The sequence below is a fragment of the Microcebus murinus genome, chromosome 3, assembly GCF_040939455.1.
Source record: "Microcebus murinus isolate Inina chromosome 3, M.murinus_Inina_mat1.0, whole genome shotgun sequence".
In the NCBI taxonomy this organism is placed as follows: Eukaryota; Metazoa; Chordata; class Mammalia; order Primates; family Cheirogaleidae; genus Microcebus; species Microcebus murinus.
In genome coordinates, this window is record NC_134106.1 from 32,794,055 (window position 1) to 32,819,924 (window position 25,870).

The 25,870-nt window shown below is 38.7% G+C and overlaps 1 protein-coding gene across 10 annotated transcripts in view; it reads right to left on the bottom strand.

The window, feature by feature from the left end:
- SLC8A1 (solute carrier family 8 member A1) overlaps window positions 1-25,870 on the bottom strand; it is a 366,483-nt gene that overhangs the window by 284,690 nt on the left and 55,923 nt on the right. For 8 of the 10 annotated variants that reach the window (XM_012788537.2, XM_012788542.2, XM_076000700.1 and 5 more), the window contains one exon: window positions 6,430-8,261. In XM_012788537.2, coding sequence (XP_012643991.1) covers window positions 6,430-8,237 — 1,808 coding nt within the window. In that variant the 5' untranslated portion in view covers window positions 8,238-8,261. The remainder of the gene's footprint in view (window positions 1-6,429; window positions 8,262-25,870) is intronic. The other 2 variants (XM_076000699.1, XM_012788549.3) reach the window with 1 other exon arrangement.

Below are 25,870 nucleotides of genomic sequence, written 5' to 3' on the forward strand. Positions count from 1 at the left end.
GGACTCCCCACGAGCAGGGTAGGAACTGCAAGGCACTGTGGGAAGCTAGCAGCTGAAGTCCTGCCTGCCCTCCCAGCACCTTCCACCACCCACATCCCCAGCCGGCTTTCCCAAGGCAGTTATAAGCACTGTCTCTGGTCTGCTGCCTTCTCATCCATCCTTCCCTGCCACCTGGCCCAGAGCCACTTCAACTCCACTGCTGCAAGGCTAATACTTAGGAGTTGTATGTACCACCTCAAAGAATGAAGCTCCAATGATCAGATTTCAGTAGCCATGACAGAACATGATGAAGATACTTTGCAGGCAAACCTCTACACTTCCCATAATATTACAATATTTCCCATAGGCAAAATATTACAATATTTTCCACACCTTAGCTAACCCAAGAGCAGCAAAATAACAATAATCCTACTGTAGGTGTTATGCCCTCAAGGTTGCTCCTTTCAAAAGACTTGCATATAATTAAATCTCCTTCCCTGAGTTACTGGTACCCTGGGGAAAGAAAAGCAAAGAACATTTCTTCCCACTTCACAATTTAGTGTATAATCCACTCAGACTTTACAAGATGGTGGCAGAGTAGTAAATCTGAGAAAATAAGGTAACAAAATGGGTTGACAATTGCTCAAGTGATTATAGGATTACAGTAAATCAAACTATTTCTAGAGATCTAAGGACTAACTCACAAAGAGCAAAATAAAATACTAACAACATTTTACTAAAGATCTAAATTTTCTTTAGAAACTACAAGATGCAATGTGGTACAGAAGGACAAGCACATAAGCTTTTAAGTCAAATAGACAAGAGTTCAAATCCTGGATCCATAATTGATAAGCATTTTGAAGAAATTATTTAATCTCTCTGAATTTAAGTTTTTCATCTGCAATGCCACTTACTTCATTGAGTTGTTAAAATATTAAATATATAAAAAGCATTTGAGAAAGTTCTTGGAATATATTATGTTGTCTAATAGCAATGGTCTTCTAAATTTTGTTTCTATACAATCTACCACAAAAGGCTTTCAAAAACAATAATTCTTTAAGGGACACACTCAGATTGATTTAGACACCCCCATAATGATATAAAATCCCATGAAACAAAATGAACTCTCACTGAGTCTTTCATTAATTTTGATAATGATCCCATTTATTGAAATTGCCCATTCTCTGAGGTTTATCAATCTATGACTCCATCTTAAAATGAACATCCTATTTTTCTTTCCAATTATGCCTTCTGTTCTACAAAAGCAAACACAAATATTTTGTCCAAAATTAAGGCTTACCCTACAGCTTACACAATATCTTTATAACAATGTTTGTACTTATCAGAATATGCACTATCTCATTATATCCCATTTTAGAGTATAAGGAGTATATTTCTTCTATTTCCTTCATAATCATTAGCGTAGTGCCAGGCACAAATCAGTAGCTTATTAAGTATGTGCTGATTAATTGATATATAATTTTTCCTCTACCCCTAAACTAGTGAACCAATCAGCCTCCTATGTAATGGCTTTGAATGATGACTAAGAAAAGAGCCCATAATTTAAACACTTCAGTGATTCTAAACTATTTTCATTTGCTAAGAAAAAATTCCTTTACATAATGATATAACCTCAAACTTTAATTAGCACTGGAAAAATGAAACTACAACAGCAAATATGGCAATCTGGTTGACATGGTAAATAACCTTTCTGCACATAATCAACTTAGGGTTCTGGCAGTACTGAATTAAAACTCATAAATGTTTTTGGCTCTTTCCCTGTCTTATTTTTATGATCATTATGCATTCAGAAAACATATGCATTTATAAAAACATCTTGTAGTTATAATTTAGGTTTGCAGATGATACTACATGTGATTTGGCTCTAAAAAGAGATAAATATTCTGGTCTGAAAAGATAATCCACTAAAGCACAAATCCATTAAAACGTTAAAGTTATTCTATCCAAATATCTTACATTAGCACATTACCTAGGAAAATTTTATGTCAATATAAAATATCTTGTAGCCCTCATTTTAATAGTCTAAATGTAGCAGATAGAATTCTTCTGTTGTAAAGTTAATCTTGAAAAATGTTGGATTCAAGAATAGTATATGCTAATAGGCCTTTCTTGTCTAGCCATATATTCTCTAGTATTTTTCATTTCTGATTTCCCCACATAATTATTCTTCTGTTCTGATCACTTCAAGTTTTCTTAATATCTTTGTTTCACTTTTTTTACATCTGGCTGTTTTTTGTATTACATATTGTGTTCTGCTCTCAGAATTGAATTGCCGTCTCCTATAGCTAGGTCTTTATTCCTTGGAAGTCTGTACAGCAAGAAAAGAACATGGGTAATATAAATAGGAAAACCAAAATATTTATTTTCCCTGGAATATAGTAATAATCCCATAGAATCTACATAATACTGAAATTTTATTGCTTCTAGTACTTTTTCCAAAAAGAAGAAAATGTGATATAACATTGAGTGTCAGAGAGATGAAATGGGTTCCACATCATACTCCCTAGATTTAATGAAGGTAAAACTATACTTGAAAATGTAATAGTTGTTAAAACAAAATTAATTTTGGATAGATCCATTGTTTAATATATTATGCTGTGACCAGGAACCCCTGGTAATCTGATTTTCTAAGCAATATATTATGAAAATTTTCCAACTTAGATATTTTGTTTTTCAAACTCTGCAATTTAAATATATAATAGTAAATGCTCATGATCTTTTGAACTGTCTTCCAAAAATGATATTATTACTGGGCTATAACTAAGTAATTATATTTGGTTTGTATCTACGTTAGTTAATTAACCTTAACATTTTCCAGAACAGTTAAGCTAATGTTAGACCTTGGAAGACCAAACAATATTTTGTAATAATTATTACCACTAAACTAGCATTAAAGAACAATCATTAACAGCACTTCAAATTTGTAGATATCAGCTACAAAACCACAAATCAAATTAGCATATTCTTCATTTATTTTTTATTAGCTATTAACATTAGACAGAATTCCCTGTTGAAAGTTAAGATTACTTGGCATGAGTTTAGTATTTGTCATTGATTGAGCTTGTATAAAAACATGTGCTTGTTAATTATATCTATTTAATAGGCTTTTGCTTTGTAATTTTAAAATGTTTTGCTAAGAATATGCTTTATTAGAGATTATAAGCACCATTTATCATTTATCAACATTTTTTCTCAAATACATTTTGATCTTAGAAAAGGTCAAGTTGAAATAATTCAACTTATTTATGTAAGAACATGAATGAACAGGTACAGACATTCTCATATTATAAATTTAAATTACCTCTTCTATAATAAAAATAAGATCTATACTAAAAATAAGATTTGTATGTTCTATACTAAAAATAAATGACTTCTTTTATACTAAAAATAGATTCAAAATCTATCTTGTTTTTGGAATCAAAGAATCAATAAAGATATAGTATCTCTTAGTGTCTATCTCTAATCAGATTGGCCTCTATTTCTACCTTGGTTAATGGCTCTTTAAAATTAGATAACTTTTAACTCCAGGCTTTTCCAGGAATCTCTTTATGATGTTCTGGAAAGAATTATAAATTCTGGCTTTGTGTACAGCATTAAACAAATAAAAAATTTTTTCAAAGTATTTAATAAAGTTGAATGGTGTCAACACCATTTATGCATTGTAGGTTTTGAAGAAAGTCACCTCTCAAGATTAGCTGTGTAATTCGATGAGATATAAATTCATTCTCAGAGATAAATTAGATTGAGACTACATAATCCAACTCCATTGCTTGCTGACTAACTTTCTTTTACTTGGATCTGACTGCATGGGCCTGGCACTAGAGATAATCACACACACACACACACACACAAAAAAAAATCCCCCAAAAAATGTAGTGACTTCTAAACTGCTAAACAGGCCAGCATAATGCTGTATCTTTGATAACATATTTTTCTAGAAACATTGTCTTTGAATCCTTGGGGCTTAACTTAAGTCCTAGTCACATAAACAAATTAATACAATCAAAAGACCTACTAAGGATCTATAAAGCTTGTCTATATGGTCAATATAAAAACTAAACTCTTTAAAATTAAAATTCTAGAAAGAAGAAAAACGTAGGGCTGTAATTTCCTTCCACTTATAAATAAAATGTTTTGCCATTTCCAAAATTTCACATTTCAACCTAACAAATAAAACAGTGTAAGAGTTTTATAAAACAAGGAACTGGTGACTGATCTAGAATACTCCCAAGAACATACATACAGAGATGGCACCAATTCTTAACAATTTTCACCAGTTCCACCAATTCTTACAAGAAATCTAAATTTCTAAAGATGGAGTTTGGCAATATTCCTTCTTTTGCAAGAGTAAAATCAACTTAATTGTATAGGATGAATGTTTTAAATGGAGCTTGGTAGAATAAATTATTCCATCAAATCATTGTCAATCTTTTCTTTAAATCATTTTTCTTCTTCTTCTACATTGTGCCACCCTAAGGAAGGTTATTTATCTAAGATTTAGTAAAAGTCCTGGACAGCAGAGTAGACAGGGAAAGCTACTTTTCAAATAAACAAGTATAGAGTGATTATTCTTAAGAGAAAGCAAGACAAAATTTTCAAGAGAAAATATCCTTTGTCAAACAAAACAAAACAATACATTGATTTAAGATGTTTTAAGGGCTAACCCTTTTGAGCTCTATTAATAACATGAAATACACCTTTAATAACAAGCAGTACACTTTTACATAGATTATAAGTGCTGCCTAATACAGGAGGGTTACATAACTAAAATGATTATTAAATATAATGGGAAAGAATTTTTAGCAAAGGAATAAAGTTCATGTGTGCTAACCTGGGCAAGACCACATTCAATGTATGATCTTTGGAAAAATTCTTTCTTGGGTATGGAGGATATTAATTTGCTACTATCTCACTATCTTTCAGGGAAGTGTCCCAAGAAAACACATCTCAATAAGTGGAATATCAACAACATGAGAACCAATATAAAATCTATATTATTTTGACACCCCCAACACACAGATGGATATTGTATTCTCTGTTTCTCTTGCTTTCATTGTGATACTGTACTCAATAACTGTCTATCTCTACATTACAATATCAAAGAGATGTAAAGACATGGGAAGGCTCTTTTTAGGAAAATCTGTTCTCTCTGCCCATCCCCCCCTTTTTGGTTTGTTTCCCTAAACTTTCATTTAAAAAAAAATTATATGCTCCCTACACTTTCGGTAAGAGAAATTTCATACTTAGCACATATTTGCCATTTGACATATCACCTGTCATTAGCACAAGACTTAACCATTTTTAGAACTAACTGTATTTAATATTTTTTTCCCTGAAATTTCTAAATCACCAACACTTCAACAAACATAATCATTCATTTTGATGTCCTTTGTTGGACTGCAGATATTATAAATAGTTTCCTCTTTTTCTTTCCTTCCTTCAAAGTTTAGACATTGCTCATTTAGTCAAATTTTCTGGTTTGGTTTTGGTGAGTTGAATGCAAAGCCCTCCCCTAGGCCAGGAAGGAGGAACAGCTCTCTAAATAACAACTTTTAGTGGAAAAATCACTGCACAATTGGGTACTTCATGTTACAACATAGACACAGTTGTAACCAATAGGAAGAGTAAATTGTTCCTCCTTCCTATCTCTGACCTGCTCCCTGACAACTAGGATGCTTGGACAGAACCTTATTTCTCTCTCCATCACTTACAAGTAAGGTAAAAGGGTTTGTTTAATCATGTAAAGTAAAACCAGACTGGACCTACAAAAGAGTTGTATAGTTTAGACTGGAACTACAAAAGAGTTGTATAGTTTTTCCCATGTTAGCATAAAACCAAAGAAGCAGGATTGATCGTTAAGTCATAATTAAGCATTAGCATTTAAGCAGAAACCTTAACTTATATTGCCACAAACACAATGTCAGATAAAATCCACAAAAATATTTTCAGCTAGCTCTGGTAGTCAGGAAATTCTTTTCAGAGGTGTTTCCTTTTTGGGCTTTCCCAATTTATACTCAGCAATGAACTTAGAGACCTATTGTGATGTTTTATGTATTCCTTTTCTGTGTATATACCATGTGATTCAAAACAGAATACAAATTCTTCAACCCATCTTAAGTGATCTGATAAATTGTATCACAAGAGTCATTTCATCATGGTTCACAATGTACTTAAAATATGAAGACATACAAAAGTAAAAGTAAAATCTTGATGTCAAATGAAGATCTCTGTGTATAAAGCATATTGATTAATGGCACCCAAGTGAGGACTGGTATTTGGAAAGTCTTGTATAATAACAACTTCGTTCATCATATATCATTTAGTTTAAAAAATGATACACCCACCCTTGCATTTTTAAACACACTCAACCACACATACACACACACACCTATACATACATACACATATATCTACACACAAAGAACTTACACAATTTCATCGTTCTGGAATTCGAGCTCTCCACAGGTGTCCTCAAAGTCCTCCCCTCCACCTCTGGCAGTCCCTTCAATGGTTTTATAGGGAACGATAACATTTCCTCGAGCTCCAGATGTTCTCAACACTTTCACCTCCATGATGCCAATGCTCTCACTCACGTGAGTCACAGGTTCCTCAAAAGTAAAGATGCCTGCATGGTCATCATCAAAAATAGTTACAGTGGCAGTGGAGGGAGATCCAAGGCAAGCAAGGGTAGACACGTGATTGGCTTCCAGGATGCCATCTTCTGAAGCTTCAGAAGACACTTTGACATTGCTAAGATGCACAAGGAAATTCTCATCCTCCTCAAAGATATCATCATCAATAATGCCAACTCTGATTTCTTTCTGGGTCTCACCAGGCTTAAAGACCACAGTTCCTTCGGTAAATTCATAATCAGACCCAGCGTTGGCAGTGCCATCCTCTGTTCTAAAGTCAACAAACACAGTGTTGGTCAAATCACCACCTCTGCGGATAATGGTCAGGGCCACCGTACCACAGTTCTCCAGACACTGATATGTCCCTTGTTCAAAGAAGATCTTACTAACAGGGTCGTTTTCAGCCACTTCTGTGTTGACCTCATGCATGCTAACAGCCTTCCTGGCTTGGTCAGCTGCGTGCCTCTTTAAAATGTTGCCAGCTCCAGTCATCAGGCGAGTAGCTTGAATTCGGTAGAATGCTCTACTTTTCTGCTGCTGACTTAGGACTTGGTAGTTTGCTAATTCTATTAATTGCTCAATTTCTTTCTCTGGATGCTTCTGCTTAAGTTCCTTCAGAATTCTAGCCATTTCTCGCCTAGCCTCTTCATCATCCTGGTCCCTCTCATCCACTTCCAGAACCAGAGCGCCATCTAAGAAGTTGTCAACGTGAGAATTGACCACTTTCCCATCCATTTCAATTTCAGTCTTGGAAGATGGCCTGTCGCCTTCATGTTCAATAATCATTCCCCTCTGCTTGCCAGCCCGATACCTCTTGTAGACATACTTGTAAAAGAGAAGCCTCCGATCTGCCACCCAAGCGAACACAACACAGATGGGAAAGAAGAAGAAAGTAAGCAAACCTTCCCAGACTTCCACAACGCCAGGAGAGATCACGGACAGAATAATGTAAAGCCAGGTGTAGGCGAAGATGCTCCAGGCTGCCGTCACAAAGAACACGCGCAAGTGCTTGATCTTCCTTGTCTCGCCATCGGGAACCACATAAACACAAAGCGCGATAATGATGAACATATTGAAAGCAGCACTTCCCACGATGGTGCTAGGACCAAGGTCTCCTGCAGTGAAGTTGTGGCCACACACTTCAATTACTGAAAGGAGAATCTCAGGAGCAGAAGAGCCCAGAGCCATCAAGGTCAGGTTAGACACCGTCTCATTCCAGATCCTCACAGTTGTCTTGGTGGTCTCTCCATTGGGTTTCTTTATGGTGATTTCTTTTTCTTGAGATGTGATGACTTCTATAGAGGACATGAACCGATCGGCTATGATAGAAACTCCAAGAAACATGTAGACCATGGCCACAAAATACACAGTAGCTCTAGCAATTTTGTCCCCAAAAGAAGGGTCTTGGGGCTCCCAAATGGGCAAAATCACCCCTTTCTTACAGTAATATGAGCCAGTACATTCACCGGTTTCATTTCCTTCTCCTTCAATTTCTGTCTCAGCACTTATATGGTCCACATGGGAAAACAAGAGAGCCACGATGACTAACAGACGAAATCCCATTGAAAAGGTGGGTGAGAGACTTAATCGCAGCATGTTGTACATGAGACTTCCAGCTGTCACAACCTACTGGTAAAAATAAGATGGGGGTGGAGGGTGGAAAAAAAATCACACCATTAGAGCCACATCTAAAGCATGACTAATTACTTATTTTTATTAATTTTACCAAGAACATGTTTATATTTGACCATTACAAATGTATTCTAAAACTTCACTAGTAATTAAGCAATCCTTTGTAAAGTTTACAACTCAATTTCTCTGTGAATTTTCTATGTGTAGTCCCCATTCACTGAGCAAGATACACAATTGACTTATTAGAAATGGAAAGTTCAATTATAGCCTTGCCTTATTAAATACACATTTATGCATGCTAATAGCTAAGAAGAAAAAGAAACCAAAACTTTTGAAGCATTAAATAATTTCCTCCTTATTGCTAAAGCAGATTTTCTTTTAAATTTTGGTTAATACAACATCTTCCAGAAACTGTTTCTTTGCCAAAAGCACCTTATTAACATTGATGCTTTGAAATTCGGTCTCTGAAAAAATCCTACCAACACAAGGCCTGATGATTATCTTAAATTTTGGAGTACACTGTATTTCATGAAATCATGTCCTGTTCCACATTCACTTGGAAACAGAGAACTCTTCAAGCCTGCCTGCAGTCAAAGCTCAATGGTGTTTGTTCTAGAGGGAGAAAAATTCTGCTGTCATGCAATATTTCCACACATTAAGTACAGTTTTTAAAAGCATGTTTTGATGAGAGCACATTTCCTCCTAATTTTCAGCCAGCCCAGGTCTCCTGATACATTAGCAGCTGGGCATCTGGTTCTTCAAGCGCAACTCTTCACATCTGTGTACAGAGCCTGCCTTCGAACCTGCAGGGCGTTCACACCGGAAAGGGAGACGACCAGGTCTGGGCCCTGTCATGGGGAAGAGCCTGGCAGTCTGTGAAATCAGCATTACCAGCCTTAAAATGTTCCCACTCAGTGTCAATGTCATACTTTCCATGGTCATTCTAAAACACATATTAGTTCTGTAGAGGGTTCAAGTGACCAAAAACTGCAGGGCCAATAATTCCATCTAAATTAGCTCATGTGGCATAACAACAGTGACCACAAAGTATACACATGATGATGGACCGCAGGCCATCAGGGATGCGGCAACGGAGTCACTGAGCAGCACCAAACTCGAGAAGCAAAGCAGTGGGCTGAGCTGTTGCAGCCCTCCCCACCAGCTCACGCAAAACTCAGCTCAGACCTTACATCCCCTCTGTCTCCAGAAGCTGCGAAGGGGGTGGGGGAACTGAAATAGAGGAAGGTCTACTCCAAGTCTGGGTAGCTCTCATCTGGAAGGCCTTGCAAGAGGGACCAGTTATGACAGCAGATAACATAGCGTTAAGAAGAGGTCCCGAGTTAGAACATAGCCTGATGGCCTGGAAAAAAGTTCAAAGAGGAGCTGGATTAGACGCTTTCACAGCTTCAGGCTGGCTGACAGCCACCCATGTTCGCCTACACTCTCTGGCTTGTGCTTGCTGCCGATGGTCTATGCTGAAAACTACACCAGAGCCTAGGAGGAGCCCCCTGCCTAGCACACCCTGGCAGACCCTCAGAGATCCCGCCACAGCCTAAAGCCAGTTTTAGCTCATTACTATTGAGAGATAAGCTTCTTTGACATTTTTCCCATACCAAAGAAGACCAGTGGAGAGTTAACAGTAGTAGATAGTTTACTTTCAATCTAAGTAAAAGATTGAACAATAGAAGAAGCACATTTTCAAATACGTGGAAGTTCACAGTCAGTATGTCTGCTTGTTCAGGCATGGCAGAGCTTTGGTGGGTTGTGAGATTTCTGCTTAAAGCAAGGTGAGATTCAACCAAGCTGCAAGAATAGAGGAAGATCTAGTTTCACCTCCATTACCCATCCATTTATTCCACTAATATTTATGCATGCTTAATATGCATTTTAGAGTGACTTGCTAGCCTCTCTTCTGGGTCCTGAGAATTTACCAGTGAATAAAACAAAGTCTCTCTTCTCACTGAGTTTATATTCTAAAAGGGAGGAAACAAGCAAATAAATATAAATGTCAGATGGTAAAAAGTGCTATGGTGTGTGGAGGGGAGTAAGCTAAGGAGAACTGGGAGTGTGTATGTATGCGTGCCTGTGTGTGTTAGTATGTTCACACCCATGGCATGCATGCTTTTATATTGGGTGATTAGGGAAGGCCTCTCTGATAAGGTAACATTTAAACAAAATCCTCAAGAAAACAGGGATCAAGTCTCATGGATATCTGCAGGAAGAGAATTCAAAAAGTCCTCACAGGAACTGTGCTCAGCATAGCCCAAAACCATGGAGAAACCAACGTGAGGACCAGGCACCGGGTGGGAGGTTGGGAGGGCAGGGCTCCGAGTGGGGGCACTGTGGGCACCGCACAGCAGTGGCCTTGATGGTGAAGGAGATGGGGATCGTGGAAAGGGTCTAAACAGAGTGTGATGTGATCTGATTTGCCTTTTAGAAAGATCTCTCTGCTGGTTCAGACGGTAGGGGCAAGGGTGGAAAGGAGGAGACCAGCTTTTACCTCCTATAATAAAATCTGATTTCTAAGTGATCCCATTGCCTTGCAGGTATACAAATGGTACAGTAGAGCTTTAACATTTCAAAAGGAGAAAGAAGCATTCATAGTGATCCTCTTGGAATATTAACTTAAAATGTCTTGGGCACCTATAAGGATCAGAAAGGTTAAATATTTGTAATAAATAGTAGCTCTGAACAGAGATAGTAAACACTGTCTCCAAGACTGATATGATTAACCACTCCCTTCAAATTACTGCCAAATATCATCATTCCATTCTGTACATTTCAGCCAAAATGAAATTCCTAAAGTGCAAATCTGACACTCTGACTTCTCTTAAAACTCTTCATTGGGTGCCTGTTGCCCTGAGGACAGAGCCCAAATCATTCAACAGATTGTTCAAGACTTTGTATGATCTGGTCTCTAAGCTCCAGAATATGGGAGCTCTTTCCATTCCCTGAATAAACAATACTTTCTCACCTCCTGGCCTTTGCAAATTGTGTTTTCTATATCCAAAACTATTTTGATTTTGCTTCTTTTTAAAAGCAAGTTTCAAAATCACACAACAGCAAATTATAGTCAATTGCCTGAGAAAATAGTAACATTAGATTCCATTTGTAAACACTGTGATAGACACTATGTTAAATTTTTATATGTATCAATTATTTATAATATTTATTAATACAATAACCAGAATTGCTGTTACACAATTTCAAGTGTTATTATTTCCATTCTAGTCTATGTGAACAGCACTCTGTGGAGTTGTGCAATGCACAGTGCCCTAACAATAACCTTACATAGTAGACATAATTAGTCCATTTTGAAGGTAGGATAATTGAGGCTTAGGTTAAGTACTTGTTGAAAGTCATACAGATAGTAAACTCCTGAACTAAGATTCAAAGCCTGTTCTGATTCCAAGACTGATTTAATAAACCACTTCATCATATCATCCCCGATAGTGTGTTAAATAATCTTTGAGAACTACTGTGCTTGGGGTTGGACTAGCCCATTGGAAAACCTCTTGGCTTCTATGCAGGGTTACAAGGGCCTGGTTAGCAAAAGTCTTGTGGAAAGTGTCCAGTGGCCTGGCTTTTATCTCACAGATTAGAGATTCAAACAGACAAGCATTAATAACTGTAGTATAACATGCAGGCTGCCATGTTCTTAGAGACAGCTGTCCTTTTCCCTCTCTGGTCTTTTAGCAATTGCTTGGCAACCTCTTCCTGCAGGCACTGTCATGGCAATCTCTTAAGTCAGCCAAGAAAAAGCACTGCCCTTTATCCCTTCCCTAAGCCACATCTCACAATGTGTTCTTAACCAAAAGAGTACCAGCTGTATAAAGGTGGATGGATCAGTGAAATTCCATCATCACTATCAGAGAAAAAGGAGAGGGCTTCCGATGTCAACTAAAAGCATCACAATTATATTGAAAAGATGGCATCCTTATAATGCATGAAATCAGTGGACACAAAACATTGATATAGTTTATTGGCCAAGAATCAACTGGAAAGAATGCTCTGGACTTCAGTCTCTCTCTCTTTTTTTTTTTTCTTAATTATTAAATTAATACCAACTCCATGTGCTCATGAAGATGTGGGATAGGTATTATCTAAGTATGAGTCCTTCATCCTTTTGTCTCCTTTGGGGTCTTTCCTCTATCATCAGACTCAAAAGGTTCTATTATTACTTAACGCTCCCCATCTGCCCTTAAATATATATTTCCATTAAACTTAAGCAGGTGGATAAGAAGAGAAGGTACAGATATGTTGTTTTGCTGCCTGGCATTCTTATATTCCACCTTGATCTGCTGATTCAAGGGATAGGCTGCTTTTTATGGTGGATTCAGATCAACTCTTTGTCTGCGGCCAGTGCTCACTTAGGAATATTCATGATATCACCCCAATGAGACTGCAGCATAGTGTCAAGAATACCCAAATTATCTTCTGCTCACTGTTTATTTTAAAACGAAACAAACAACTTCACCACTACAGATTACAGACCTGAATGGCAGTGACAAAGGATGGTAAAAAAATACCCAGCTGTGAGTAATCCGGCCACTAGTGTGGAGGGGAGAGGTCACGGCCACAAGGAATAGAAACACGTGTCTACAAGGCGGATCTTTACCAAACTCCCTTTGTAAAGGTTGGGAAAGAGTGTTTACAGAGAAGAGGTCTGAAGAGTAGCTAGGCAGCAGAGTACCTATTCTCTGCAGGAAGTGATAGCCAGTTTTCACTGTCAAGGAGGACCTAACTCAGAGCAAAGGAATATGCCGGCATTCCCACCAGCCCAGCGTGTTGGATGAACTGCCTAATAGCATCCTGTTGACTGGCATCTGGGGTTATTCCAAGGAACTCCTTGACTCGCCTTCATCAGGACCTGGAATTCCTTTCTATGTAATTTGTGCTGACTGAAGGCCTTAAAGCTAAGCAATTAATCTGTTTCTAAGGCAACATAAAAGCAACCATAAATCCCTATGCACTACCAAGGCAAGCACTTCCAAATGCTTCCAGACAAAACGATGACGCCGTAGGATGAAGACTTCTCTCATTTGACCATTCCATTGAGAGTGAAAATGACTGCCCTGACCCACAACCTCAGGCTACCCAGACCACAGCCAGACTTCAGGAAAAAATTTTGTTTACACAGAGATTCTCCACTAGATCTTTTTTTTTTTTTTTTTTTTTTTTCCAAAGAGAGTTTCCTCTCTGCTGTTGATAAATTGGGACAGATCCTAAAGGGGCCAGGCTGAGAGAAGTCATGTAAGGGCCTCAAGCCCTTCTGCCTAAACACACAAAACTAAAGTCAGGATCCTGTCCTACGTCAGAAAACACCCACCTAAACTGTTTAGCAAAGGAAATAACTGAGGTAAGGGTCAGGCAATGTGGACAAAAAAAGAAAGACAGATTGAGGATATAGGATAGTGAAGTTGTTGAAAAGTCAAGAGATGTATTCCTTGGCCCTTTTCCTTACTTTATTTTTCTACATAGCACTTATTACTTTTTCTATGCTATACAATTCATTCAATGGTTCTGTTTATTATCTTTCTCTCTCTGAAATATGTAAACTCTGTATGGGCAGAGATTTGTGTTTCTTTTTTTTTTCACTGATATATTCCCAGTTCCTAGAGCAGAGCCTGGCACGCAGAAGATGCACAACATATGCTTACTGAATGAATAAAATAATTATCATAGGGTCATGTGCTGATTCAACAAATTCCTGGTGATGAATCAGAATCTGGGAATTGGGCCTGGGCATCTGCACTTAAAGATGCTCTCTGTGTGAAATGGCTGCATCCTAACACGGGCAGAGGTCAGGATCAGACTGAACAACCAATATCAGTTGGAGGAGAGGAAACATGTGATTTAGGCTCATAACTAAAGAGTCTCATGCTGGAATAAATGATCTCCAGAATAAAAGGAGGACCTGGGGACCTGTCATCTTCCCCAGCACCTGGGTTTGGGTTCTCCAAACCAGGTGAGGCTTGTTGATTTTACCTGCTCTGTTAAGAGGGTCCTAAGACTTTGGACATACTCAAGGATGTATATCCTCCCCTTCTTTCAGTACCATTAAAAGACATGTAATCAAACACCCACCAAAAATCACCTTCATTATAAAGGCCCTATAGAAGAGAAAGAGCACCAAGAATTTAAATTTAAATATACTAATTATTCATGCTAACACAGAAATATGGACAGAAGGAAGAAAACTAGGGAAGACAGAGAGTCTTCCAATAGAAAATAAATAAAGAAGAATTCAGAGGGAAGATGTTCTCATAATTGTGGGCTCCACGTGAAGTCAGCCAGGCTTGTCCTCAGATTCATTATGCCAGGGCCACAGAGCAGGGTTTCAGGGCCCCACCCAGGGGGCATGGATGGCAATAATAACTGAAATCACTGAGCATTTGCTTCGTCCCAGGTGCTAATTACTTTACATTCACTATCCCTGACCTTTCTGACAATACTGCAAGAAGGGATTATCATTGAGATAAATGGTTATTTGCAAATGAGAGAAATAAATGGTTCATAAAAGTAAATTTGGCTTAAGTCACACAGACTTAAGCGATAGAACTAGGATTTTAATCCAGGCACTTTGCATTACACCATAATGATTTCCAAAATGGCAGGACCTTTTTGCTTGTTTTCACTGCATAGTTAACAATACTTGTTCTTTGGGGACAAAGAGCTCCATATTTAAGTACTTTTTTTTTTTTTTTTTTTTTTTTTTTTTTTTTTGAGACAGAGTCTCACTTTGTTGTCCAGGCTAGAGTGAGTGCCGTGGCGTCAGCCTAGCTCACAGCAACCTCAAACTCCTGGGCTTGAGTGATCCTTCTGCCTCAGCCTCCCGAGTAGCTGGGACTACAGGCATGCGCCACCATGCCCGGCTAATTTTTTATATATATATCAGTTGGCCAATTAAATTCTTTCTATTTATAGTAGAGACGGGGTCTCGCTCTTGCTCAGGCTGGTTTTGAACTCCTGACCTTGAGCAATCCGCCCGCCTCGGCCTCTCAAGAGCTAGGATTACAGGCGTGAGCCACAGCGCCCGGCCATATTTAAGTACTTTACCTCCCATGCTGCCCTTCCTTCCTACTTGAATGGATTTTTGTAAGTAGCCTTATCTCAAGGACCTTACATGTTTTCCACTTCTGCCTCATGCCTCCCCACCCCTCAAGTAATGGTTCTGTAAACACTCACATTCGTCACGTAGCAAGGGAAAGACGATCCATTTGGGGGATCATCAGCTGAAGTCTGAAATCACTCCAAAGTCATGTAATTAACTCAAGGTTTTTCCACTTGGTCAGGAGAAAAGAAAATGGAGAAAGAAACTAGCAGCCAGCAAGCAAAGCTAAAATAAAAGAGGGGGTTGAACAATGGGTGGGAGCCAGGGAGAACGATACACAATGTTGCCATAACAAGGGAGTTCATACTTTCCTCTAATGACAATGAATCCATATTTTTGCAAGAATCTCAATGTAGCTTACAAACTTACCGTTTTGGGGTCAAGACTTTTTTTGTTATTTTTAATTTTAAATGAGTAAGTGATCCAAAGAAAAGGAAAAACAACACATTCATTCATGGTTTCATCTGGAAGTTTTTCTTAGCCACTTATATGTGCCAGACACTATGTCACAAAGACAAGTAATATATGTCTCCAAAGCTGGTATTCTAGTGGGACATTTCCAGATTGAAGGAGTGAGTACCCTTTGTGGACAACAGAACTCTTCCATTACTAGAGAATCATAAGAGAGACTTTCCTAGAATTTGAACAGTGGCACTGAATACTCAAGTAGACTACCTAATTCCCAGGTTAATGCACCTGGGGTCTTGGATTAATACAACCAGGGTACTACAAACCTCAAACTGCTCAGCCTATGGTCCTGCAACTAAGAGATTTCAAGTATAATGGCCCCCTTTGAGCATATCCCCTGTACTCAGTGAATCTTTCAGGGTACTCTTGATGGACAATGGTAACTATTTTAGGTAATAATTTGTTCGCCATCAACCCTGAAGAGAAAGAGCAACCATTTTTTGATGTTTGACCTTACCCAACTGAAAAAGAATGAGGTCATATGCGTGCTTTTATATCTAGGTCACCAAAAAAGATTTCCTACCTAAAAATATTTTCCCTACTAGTCTGTTGACATTTAACCTTGAGGAATTTGTATATAGTGAGAAATTTGAACTCTCTCTATTATTTCTAGTTCTGGAGGGAATGGACCCTTCTCTTATTCATCAGGCATCTATTGAATGCCCTCTATAAGCAAAGCACCATAACAGACACTGGTGATTGCAAAGATGATTGACATATTTCCTGCACTTAATGAATTTACAGTCTCCAAGTGACAGTTACTCAAATGACCCTTAATACAAGGAAGAATATGAAAAATTCCATAAAAGGAGGTTATCCCCTCCTTTTATCCCCTAAGCATCACATTGCAAACTCATTAAAATGCAGCTAACTAGGCCCTTTCAGATAGACAGTTGAAGAACCCCTATATTTGAATTTTAATAAGCACTGCAGGTGACTGTGATATAGGTGTCTTGGCAGCGCCCTTGAGAAGTATAGGGCATAAAGGCAGAAGGGGGAAACCTAAGTGGAGAGGTAGAACTGGCACCAGGGTATGGGGCATGTTTAGCAAACAGACTGGACAGCAGAGCAACTAAATGACGTGCTTGAAGAAAGGCACTACCTGAAAATCAGAAGACAGTATCTGTTCAAATATGAGTAAGACGTTGGTGTGAAATGATATGTCAGACAGGCTTCCCTCCTCACAGACTGGGACTTAGGCAAGAACAAATTAGAAAGCCCCTAAGTGAGTGTATGTCTGGGAGAAGGGGGACTGGAGGGCAGCCAAGGATGGACCCTAATAGGAGATCACAGGAGCCCCAACAGGGGAGATTAAAGCCCTGGAGGTAATTTCTGAAAGTACCTTCTTCGTAATGTTATTGCAGGTTAGTTTTGCCTTCTCCAAGCAGAACAGGCAAGGTTTGCCAGGACGCTATATTGGCAGAGGGCAAAGACTCAGGATAAACTGACATCTTCAGAGACCTATCTAGTTTCCATACCTAAGCCCTAAGTAGCAGTAGAAAACATGCAGAAACATGAACCCCAAACTGGACTCCTTAGGTGGTGAGGAAAGCTGCACACTTTAAATTACAGCCTCTTTAGGAGGCAGCACCCACTCTCCCTCTTCACTTCAACTCGAGAGTAAATCTTTGCATTCTCTCTTTCTACTATCTAGTCTGCCTTTGTAACTGGGACGTTTAATACAGAATTCAATCACAAGTTGTGTGATAGGAACATCCAGAATGATTTGTTTCCTTTTGTAAAAAGTCTTTTCTAACAAGGAAAATGCCGGTCATGTAAGCAGAGGCTGGTAAATTTCATCAGCTTTTTCCCCCAAGTCATTAAGCTTCATCTTCAAGTAGACAGCCTTTCAAGAGAGGGAACCCTATCAATTTGAGGTTTGCAAGGCTTTTACATTTTCCTAAATAGTCTCAAATCATAGTCCTTGAAAGAATAAGATGTTCTCAAGAAGAGCAGAAGTAGGAAGTAAAAAGAAATATAAAAAAAAAAGTCAAGCTGATAGATGCTCACATAATGATGACCCTCCATCAACATTCGATGCTACAGTTTTCTAAAGCTCCTGACGATATATTCAGTGACACGGCTTTGACACCAAGTGTATATGTACATGGAACCAATAAATTCTTAAAATGGAAGTCAGCTAGAAAGGAACTAGTCAAATCTTATTATTTTGAGGAATAAAGGGAGTGTTGGTGGCTTATGGGAAAACATGAAATTTTTACAATTTCCTGAGCACAGTTTAAGAAACATACAGTTTATTTACCAGATAGGGTATCTAGTAAATATATTCTTTAAACCAATTCTGTATACCTGTATATGAAGAATTATTTAAATATTAGTTTAAGTGTTATGGTTTTAATGTTAGTAACTATACTGACACTGGTATATTACTGTCTCTTTGTGACAGGTGAGGGTTGCAATAGATGCAGATTCATCTATCACAAAGGTAATCCTGAGGGGGCCATTGAACAAAGTAGAGAAAATTAAGTCTATGGAAAAAGAAATGCTAACCATTTAATTATTTAAATAGCAAGAGAAGATTAGCTCTGTCTATTAAGCTTTTGCTTACACAAGGATTGTTTTTATCAATATCAGTGACCAACGAGCGAGCATTCATTCACTCATTCATTCAACAAACACTGAATATCTGTGATGTGTCTGGCAGAGTGTGAGGCTTTGGGGCTAGAACCATGAGACAGACAGACACAATCTCTCTCCTCCTGTCATTTATTACCTAATTGGGAAGACAGAGAACAGATGTTAATTTAAATTATTACCAAAAAAATCCCATAATTATTAACTATGAAAAATGCTATGAAGGAAAAAACACAGCCCTCTGAGAGTAAGTAACAGAGGACCTGCCCTATAGGGTGTCAGGGAAGGCTCTGCTGAAAAAAAATAACATCTGAGCTGAAATTTAAAAGACACTTAGCAGGAAACCAGGCAAAAGGTTGCTGGAGTGTTTTTACCCTTCTCTGCAATAGGATTGTTCACAGACCTACCTTCTTAGGGATGCTGGGGTATGAGATCATCTTTGGAAAAGACTGAAAGTAGCTTCTGTAATTTATATAAGACTTTCCCCTCGGAGGTCAGATCCACACAACAGCAGTTAACTGCATTCTACGCTGCTGGGGTCAACGTGGTGGAAGGAAGCTTCACGGGTCTCGCAAGGAATGACTGCTGGTTCCAGCTCTACTGACCAGTTATATGTCCTCGTACAAGTCACTTTCTTTCTCTCAGCCTCATCTGTGAAATTGGGGATTCTGCTGACAATTTTTATCAGTGGCATTCTAATCCCACACTTTGGCATCGAAGGTCAGCCATAACACAGCAGCTATCCATCTTTACCCATTTACTATCAGTCAACCTACTCAGGGGTCCTCAAACTTTTTAAACAGGGGGCCAGTTCACTGTCCCTCAGACCGTTGGAGGGCTGGACTATAGTTTAAAAAAAACTATGAACAAATTCCTATGCACACTGCACGTATCTTATTTTGAAGTAAAAAAAAAAAAAAAAAAAAAAAAAACAGGCAAAAACACTTGCATGTGGCCCGAGTGCCGTAGTTTGAGGACACCTGTTTAGCGGGTAGTCAACTGAGCTGCTACATGAAAATTACCCAAATATGCACCACATTTTCCTTCCCAATGTGTTCAGACCTGTTCTCCATGATCCATCTCAAATGTTAAGTGTCCCCCTATAAAACTGTCATTGCTAGGAAGGCCCTTAAGAGTCATCTAACTTTGCCCCCACCCTTTTGACAACAACAACAAAAAATCAGCCCTGATAATTTAAAAGGCCTTTCTAAGCCACACATCTCAGAAGTGACAGAGCTAGGCTCTAAAACAAGGTCTCTGAGTTTCTAGGCCATCTCTCTTCACACTACACTAACACCAATTGGGAGGATTCCCCAAGCCCACTGATGTTGTTTGTATTTGTAACTCTCACGATCTACACTGTGTGTCAGGAGTTGGCAAACTGAGATCAGTGGACCGAATTCAGCCCATCACTTGTCCTTGTAGGGCGTACAAAATTAAAATGTTTTTACATTTTTAAATGATTGAAAAAAAATGAAAAATAAAGAACATTTCATGACATGAAAATTATGTGACAAAGTTCAGTGTCCATAAATATTAATAATATTTTATGGATCACAGCCCTGCCCATTCATTTGTGTATTATCTATGGCTGCTTTCTTGTTACAACAGCAGAGTTGAGTAATTCTGACAGAGCCTATGGTCCACAAAGCCAAAAATATTCACTACACACCCATTCAAAAATCAGCTTTCTGATCTTTGATATATGTCATTATGTGTGTACTTACCTTCCTTCACCTTCCCATAACACTCCTCCCACACACACACACACACAACCAAGTAGCAAATCCGTGTACAGGGACACAGGCAAGGACAGGTGCTCTCTCTCACTAGCCATCTCTCAGGTAATAAGTCAATCCCTACTGAGCACTCATGTGCCAGAAACTGTTCCAAATGTTTTACTACCATTAATTTATTGTTCCTCACAAAACCCCATAAAGCTTTTTACCATAATTATTCCCATTTAATAGATGAGGAAAGCGAGCACAGAGAAAGTAACTAACGTGTACAGTATCAAATGCACCATCTGTTGAATTAAAAAAAAATGTTATAACTACCATGAATATGCCCGCTGACCTCAGAGACCTTTAGTCTGAGAACCCTACGGTCCTTCATTTTGTTAGTCGATATCCTCAGACTAGAAGAAAAGTCATGGTTTTCTTTCCATCCTAAAGATTCCTTGCTAGACATGATGGGCTTCCCAAGGCCACAAAACACAGACAAGTTTCTGGAGGCCTCCTACACAAAGGAAAAAAGATGTGACTTTGGTGAAATGACTTCAGAGTCAGAGATCCGGATTCTACTATCTCCTATTTTACTCTTACAAAGCATTTAATTTTATATGGACTTCATTGCATATTTGTAAAAAGCAAAAATAAAAACAAAGCAAAAAAATATATGAAGTCTAACGTCTCCTTCATTGCTAGTTTTGGTCTTAAGCAATGAGAGCACTGACAAAGAGAAGCTCTTAAAAAGAGTCACTGGCAGCTGCATGTCCTGGGAAAGAAAGACAGGGTCAGGGTAAAAGAACCATCGACTTTGCCTAACACCAACTCACACCTTCCAGCTCTGCGGGGGCCTGCGATCCCCATCATTTGAAAGTTTATTTTGGAAGAGTGACTTGGAACTTCTGAAAGACACTCGATAGGCACCCCTCTCCAAACTCTGATGCCACTCACAGTTGGGGCTCTAACACAGTCTGCAGAGGAAATTTAGGTTGAGGTGTAGAGTAAGCAATCTGATTCTCTAAACCTGCTGCAAGGACTGGATTCTATATAGAGAGCAGAGGAGAAAACAAAAGGGTGGCCCTGGGTCCTGTGCTTCAAGGGGAAGTGGAAGAAGTAAGAATTCAGAGAAGTTCAAGAAGCTCAAAGGAAAACTCACCAGAGCCATTTGATACTAAACAAATGTAAAAAACCACCTGTAATGGTGTGGGAAACACAGTCATCAAATTTAGGGAGGAATAAGCTGGCAGGTCGTCTGCCCCATTTCCTCACCTTTGCTGAAGTTCATCCTAAATCTCGATTTTAACTTTAAAATACACTTTTGCAATGGATTATGATTTATTAATCCTTGGACAAGTTATTTAGCTGAAGCATAGTCTCCATTCTTTTTTTTTTTTTTTTTTTTTGAGACAGAGTCTCACTTTGTTGTCCAGGCTAGAGTGAGTGCCGTGGCGTCAGCCTAGCTCACAGCAACCTCAAACTCCTGGGCTTGAGTGATCCTTCTGCCTCAGCCTCCCGAGTAGCTGGGACTACAGGCATGCGCCACCATGCCCGGCTAATTTTTTATATATATATCAGTTGGCCAATTAATTTCTTTCTATTTATAGTAGAGACGGGGTCTCGCTCTTGCTCAGGCTGGTTTCGAACTCCTGACCTTGAGCAATCCGCCCGCCTCGGCCTCCCAAGAGCTAGGATTACAGGCGTGAGCCACAGCGCCCGGCCAGTCTCCATTCTTAAATCAGGACAATGATAATTCCTTGTGGTGAACTCAGGAGCTCTAAATGTGAAAACATATGCAAAACACCTAGATTATTCCCTGGCACATAATGAACGCTCAACAAATGTCAAATAACTTTTCTCCATCACCTGCATTCTCTGAAAAGCCTCGCACAGGGTCTTGCATACACTGAGTGCTCAATAAGTATCATGGGTTGAAGTAAATTGCTGAATCACTCACTGCCTTGTCTATTTGACTTCCTCTCTTACTAGATTCAACCAGGAAATTATTAATTGTTCTAATTTCACATGCAATAACATCTACAAAGTGATTACTCTTTCTGTATTTTTTTAAAAATTTAAATGGACTCTAATATTTACATTTATTTTCCTAGATGTATTGCATACACAAGAAACCATTTGTTCAAACTGATTTCACACTAGCATTTTCTAGGATACGGGTATGAATACGTATTCCAAAATATTCTGCCCATTTCTCAGAAGGCTTACAAAGGCCAAATTTTCAAGAAACGATCATACTTTTGTTACCTTTGCTTCCTCAGAAAAAAAAAATTCTACGAGTTTATCCTTGCCTCTGGGTACTCTTTACCTGCTCCCATAAACAGCCCCATTTCTAGACACTCACATGCCTCACACTTCCCCACCTAAAAGGCCCTTTGAATGCACTAACTGGGCAGCAAAGTAGTCTTGAACCTCTTTCACTTCCTTTGCAACTTCCTGTGTTCCAGGCTCTCAGGATTTCTACCCGCCAGACCAATCCAAGTTCCAAAATGATCATCTGCTAATGGTTTGTGAGAAGCAATGGCAACTCTTTCCCAGGCAATATCATTACATTTTATTTGGGACTACTAGACAGAATTTCTTTATTCACATGAATGGCTCTAATAGTGAGAATTTCAGATCCTATGTTGGCCAAAGGATAAATGCTTTAACCTGGGAATGTTTTGCCCATCTGCAAATCACTGTTATAGACTGCTGCCTATTATACACTTGCCCTTGACCACAAAGACATTTTCTTCACTTCAGCTGCCATTCAGGGCTTTTCTCCTACCATATGTTTGCCTCCTTCTCCTGAAATTGCTTAGAAAGTTTCATGTAAGGTTAAAAAAAAAATGTAATTCTCTTAAACCTTTGTCTGTCTTGTTTCTGTCTACACTCTTGGCTGGGCAGATCACGGGACAACTGCAAATGTAGATATAAAATAGAGTTGCCACTAAAGAGAACCCACAAAAAACACTTGAGGCAGCAAGAGCTGCTAGCAACTGTCCTTCCAGTTCAGTCAACACACTGGAAAAAAGCACCAGATCTCCTCATTTGTATTCTGAACTGCTCTTGATGAAAACTTACCAGCAAGGGTTTACCCTAGAAGTCTCCAGTTTGGAAAATGAGCTGTTTAATTTACAAATACGACTAAAAAATCTAGTAATTGATTAGTTTAATTCTTCAAAATATTTGTTGTACAAAATGTATTTTATGATGTATGTATGTGTATGAGGGGCTGGGGAGGGAGGAAGGCAGGGAGAGAAAGAGAGAAATGAGAAAGAGAGAGAGAATGAGAGAGAGAGAGAGAAAGAGAGAGAGAGAGAGATCTTTTGGAAAAGAAAGAAAGAAAACTGGAAATAATCCCACTGCACTTAATGAGGCCCCACTGGACTATCCCTGAGTCCAAATCAAAATCTCAAAGGCAGAGACACTGAAAGCTCACATTCCCAGAATATAGTCCATCCCAACGGGTCAGAGAATACTCGGCATTTACTTCCAATAAATCTCAACCATATCTCCAAGGGAAGGAAATCCCTTTGTTCAAAGAGAAAAGTGGAAACAGCTAGTTCAGCAACCCACTGGCTTGGTTAGCCAAATGATAGATAGCTAAGGCAGTTATAAGTGAGATAGCACTCTAGACTCTAGAGAAGTCAGGGAGAATATTTGCCACAAGAGGGAGCAGTAGAATATGGTCAGAGGGGAGACTATTGGTAGAGGTTATGATGATGAGGGGTGCACAAAGCAGAAGGACCTCTAACTATGAGGTATAGGAGGTTAGAGTGAGGGGTCTAACCATGAAGTATGGAGGATATTAGATGATGTTTTAGCAAGAGACATTTACCCTTGGAGGCCAAAAACAGGATGAAAGGGCCAGAAAGAAGAGAGAAGTAACGGCACGTTGATTCCTAAATTCTTAGCTAATATAAAGTGACAATTCAATTTTTATTTGAAAGCAACATACACCCCTACTGAAAAAAAATAAAATAAAACATGTAGCATATGTGCTCTAAAATCCTTTTCCAACTATGTATTTCTTTTTCAGATTTAATTTCAATATCAGTTTGAATTTTGTTTATTTCCATGCTGACAGGGCAGCTGCTTCCTACCTATATACTATTCTCCCTCAGCCTAAGTCACCATGGAGAAAAGGCTTGTCTCACTGAATCACAACATGAAAATCAGATGTTAAAATGCGCTTACTTTGAGACAATCACATCCATGAGCTAAATGAATTCTTTGGCTTGTTTTTTAAAGATCCCTCTTTAACTAATGCAACTTCATTAGATCTGCAGAGCTTTTCTCACCATTTACTTTGTCAAAGAAATAGATTACGTACTAAGAGGGAAGGAGCCATGCATTTACTTTGCAAGATAAATAAAAGTCTATTTTTGTCTGGTAAAAAACATGTTAAATATAGCTTGTTAACAAATGCTGAAGCTCTCTTGGAATATATTTTATTTTTTTCAAAACATAGTAAGCTTAAAAGAGCAATTAACATAATTCCTGTAAATAGTCCTGTAGGTGTTAATGACTATACCTCACCTTCCTTTTGTAATTTTATTTGGAGTTAGAGCACTGTTACTGATATGCTCTTTCCTCCCCTTCTTGGTCAGCAAAAGGGTTATCTACTTCTTAATCTTAATCCAAAATGATACAATGGAAACCATTAAATAGTAATAATAAAGTAAGTAGATAGGTAAGTAGGTAGGTAGATAGATAGCACAGCCTTCATGTTCTTCTAGTTCATTACTCTCCTCTTCCAGCCCTGATAAGCTTTCAAGACGGAGTAGATTAAGTCTGACTGTCATGGACACTGTTACATCCTTTGCAGCCCTGCTCAGCTCAACACTGAATAATGGTTTACCTCTGCCCAGTCCTTTTTTGTTGTTGTTTTTCTAGGAATTCATCATTCCATTTTTAATAAAAGACAACAGCCATTTTAGGGGGGGGGGAAACAGGGCTCCTTTTATAGTAGGTGGGAGAAAGCTTAGCCAAAGAGCTCTGAGATCCAAATGGAATCTTTCAAGCAGGCAGCATTTGTAAGACGAAAACCATTTAAGAACACACATCTTGCCTCTTGATGAAATAAGTGGGTCCTCCCCCACCTTCACACTCACAAGGCCCCAAAGATGGAGCTAGCTCTCCCTTCCTTCCTCCTGCTTTCACACCCGCCTAACCTCCCAATTAAGCAAGTTTAGCAAACCCAGAGAGCTAAATCCAAGTAACACAGGATTTGAAAGAGGAACCTAAAACCAATCATCCCCCTTCCGGCTTTGTCTTCCTATCTGAAATGAATGAAACATCTAAATTCATTTTCCTCCTTCCTTTCCTGACTTGCTGCAGGAGTAGCTTTGAGAAAGAGAAACCATGTGTGTGTTGGGGGCGCATGAAGAGGGGGAGGTACACTTTCAGAATTCCTTCCTGGTTGCTCCTCCTTTCCCCTAGGAATTCTTCACACAAGTCCCTGATTGTGGATGTTCAACTGCTCCTATTTGGAGACACTCAAGCAATGCCTTTAACCAGATCTGATCAGAAATCTCCACCTACTCAGCTAGAGGCTCCTCCATGATCAGGATGCCTGTACTGTCTTCACCACATCTGTCATTTTTTAAAAAGCTTCTTCCACTACACCTCCCACTGATATCCTTTTTTCTCTTTTTAGTCTTTACACCTCCAGCAGGACAAAGTTTGTATTGTCATATTCA